Source organism: Hippoglossus hippoglossus, chromosome 1, assembly GCF_009819705.1.
Source record: "Hippoglossus hippoglossus isolate fHipHip1 chromosome 1, fHipHip1.pri, whole genome shotgun sequence".
NCBI classification, from domain to species: Eukaryota; Metazoa; Chordata; class Actinopteri; order Pleuronectiformes; family Pleuronectidae; genus Hippoglossus; species Hippoglossus hippoglossus.
In genome coordinates this window covers 26,813,529-26,816,792 of record NC_047151.1, presented here as the reverse complement: position 1 = coordinate 26,816,792, position 3,264 = coordinate 26,813,529, and the positions used below count along the sequence as shown (strand labels likewise).

Genomic DNA, 3,264 nt, shown 5'->3' with positions numbered 1-3,264 from the left:
AGCCCGTTCACTCCGCTCTGCTTCGGCCAATCGGCTTGTTGCTCCCTCACTGCGAGCTAAACACTCATCAAAATCCCGACTGTTTGCTGTCCTGGTTCCTAAATGGTGGACTGAGCTCCCCATTGACATCCGGACATCAGAAAGTTTACACATCTTCTGCCGCAAACTAAAAACACACCTCTTTCGACTATACCTTGAATAACATTTTCAAACTAACAATTTAGTAGCACTTAAAATGGCACTTACTTATAGCACTTTGTAGTTTAGCTTTTTTGAAGAAATTGTACTTTCTCTATTCTTGTTGTTCTGGGTTTGTACCCTCATGGTTGATGCACTTATTGTAAGTCGCTTTGGATAAAAGCGTCAGCTAAATGAAATGTAATGTAATGTAACATGCTGGGGCTGAGTTGGTGCTCGGGCCTAGAAGGACTGGATCTGAGACATGTGGTGCAAATTGTGTCTCCATGAACACATCCATGTTGTAGAGATGAACACTGGATACCTGAAGGCCGGCTTCAATATCCAGTGGGGTTACATTGTCAGAATGGTTGTTATATTAAAATAATTTATAGATAATAGCAGTATAATAATGATAATAATAATAATAATAATAATAATAATAATAATAATAATAATAATAATCATATTTTTAATAAAACTCAATCATCATTTATTGTTCTTCTCTTTTCATCTGATCTACATATTGGATGGAATTAGATGTTGTTTGCATCTTTGCCTTTTTGCATAAAGAGTTCCACAGAACACTGACTGTCAAGAGGAGGAGCTGCTGTTACATTTCCCTGAAGCTGCACCAGAACTGGTTCAGTTTGGTGTTAGTGGTGAACACTGGCACAGACAGTCCACAGAGCAGCATCAGGATGGAAGGGATCTTCATCGGTGTCTTGTGTCTCTCAGGTCAGTGAATTTTACTGTTTGTATGATGTCTAACAGAAAATCTGAATATAGAGATTAATTTGAGTCCTCACACATAACAAAAATAACTGGTTTCATCCTCAGGGTGCCTCACCTTCTCCACATGCCTCCTCCATCAGTACCACTTTGTGTCTGATACAATGAATTGGACTGAAGCTCAGAGCTACTGCAGAGAGATGTACACAGACCTGGCCACTGTTGAAAACACTGAAGAAATGAAGAAACTTAACGACACAGTTTCCGCTGCTGGTCACAGCTCTGAGGTTTGGATTGGCCTGTACAGTCATATTGACTGGAAGTGGTCAGACGGGTTCAACCAGAGTGGAGCTGAATATAGGAACTGGCAACCTCCTGACCCAAACTATTCAGCAGCTAAAGAGCTCTGTGTGGGCATGAATAAATATGGAAAATGGTTTGATTATTCCTGCCATGAACAGTGTCCATTTGTCTGCTACAATGGTAATGTTGTGCTTTATATTGATCTTTACTATACAACATAATGTATAAGATATGATTTTGAAAACCATTGTGTGATCTCAACAATCCCTCTTTTGTTCTCAAACTCAACTGCAGGAACATTAGAGGATTCTGACTTTGTGCTAGGGGATACATCAAAGAATTGGTCTGAGGCTCAGAGGCACTGCAGAGAACACTTCACAGATCTGGCCACTGTGAGGAACGACGATGACAGCGAAAACATAAAGACATTGATAATACCTGACAGATGGGCATGGATCGGTTTGTACAGAGATCCTCAGCTTTACTGGTCCGACGGGAGTAACTACTCATTCAGCTCCTGGTATCAGGATGTAAACCCACTTTGCTCGAGGAAAGTCGTATGTGGTGTTGCAGAGAAGGGAGGAAACTGGAGGTTAATTCCCTGTGAAGAAAGAAAACCATTTGTCTGCTACAGCATGCGTGGATGGTGCTTCCTTGAGTGAAAGAGAGAGAACACATCCTGACATTAGAAAAACTGTTATTGTCTCAATAGTGATTCTTATAACATTAATGCATTAATGAATATTTGGATGATGTTTGTTCTGTCTATTGTTTCTTTACAGTGAGAGAAACTAGAAATGTCTTGTGATGTGCTTGTATGTTATCACTTCATTAATCTGCTCTGTGATGGTTCTTCAAGACAAACTGACACTTTGGAACATTTGGACTCTGTCTGGTTTCAGACTCCTTCACTAATTCTCCTCGTGAATGAGATTTCAGCTCTTAGCTCTCAGCTGTTTTTTTTTGTCAGATTTAAAAGCAGAATTACAAAAAAAACTTTAAAATTCACTGGTTTTGGTTTTATGGAAACCCCTGTCTTATAGAAAATAGATTGGTAAGATTAGGTAGATAGACAATGTGTAAATTAATAAATGCATCAATAAATATATGTATATGCAACATAAATAAATGACTTATATGTTCTTCTGTTTTCTTTTTGGCTTAAAATACCTTGCGCAGCACACATTAGTAGCTTCATTAAATATATGTATTGAAATAGTGACCAGCAGAGGTCGCTACGAGTTACCAAATTCCTCATATCTCCAAACATGACCAGCTAATTATAACTTTTAATGGACCTTTTCCTTCTTGGTAAACCGTGACATTAGGTCGTGGTGGACAAATCAATCGGCCACGGCAGTATTGATCATCATATTTGCAAGGGGCAGGCTTTTTAGGCTATTTATTTAATCATTAATATTTAAATGAAAATGTTGGATTGCTTTGGTAATGGATACAATAAAAAATCAATGTAACAATAATATTTCACTGCTCATTAGAAAGCAGCTGACGTACAGAAACATAAAATAAATGGAACACTTGGTTATATTGTAGTGTTGGTTCTCTGAGTGAAGAGACTACCTCGCCAATCTATTACATATTCTATGTGTATGGGGAATGACCCCCCTGCTCTCAAGGTGCGTAGACATTTCTTTTATATACACCAGCTTGTATACGCCCTGCAGTTCACCTATAAAACACCTGTGTTGGCGTGAAATCCATTGATAGTTTGATTGACACATGTCTCCGTGGGAGAGGCCTTAGAGTGGGAGAGATAGTCTCTTCCCTCAGAGAACCAAGGCTACAACGTAACCGAGCATCCTCTGTTTTCCATACGTAAGGGGCAACTCTTTTAGACACCTTGCAAAGAGACGATACATCCCACAAGCCGGTATTTGACAAATGCACAATTTACAAATGCACACTATTTTCATACCAACCAGGTCAAAGCCCCACAGTACACGAAGGCCAAGCCAGAGAGGCAGAAGGGCTGCAGAGGTTAGTCTTCAAGATGCAACACTGAGCAAGGGAAACAAATCGTGGCCCTGCAAG

The 3,264-nt window shown here is 39.6% G+C and overlaps 1 protein-coding gene across 1 annotated transcript; it reads left to right on the top strand.

Moving 5' to 3' along the window:
• Nucleotides 1–820: 820 nt before the first annotated feature.
• Nucleotides 821–2,288, top strand: LOC117765133 (L-selectin-like). Its single transcript, XM_034591442.1, has 3 exons — nt 821–915; nt 1,018–1,392; nt 1,507–2,288. Exons 1-3 carry the CDS (start codon nt 879–881, stop codon nt 1,872–1,874), a joined length of 780 nt encoding a protein of 259 aa, XP_034447333.1. The 5' UTR covers nt 821–878; the 3' UTR covers nt 1,875–2,288.
• Nucleotides 2,289–3,264: the final 976 nt, after the last annotated feature.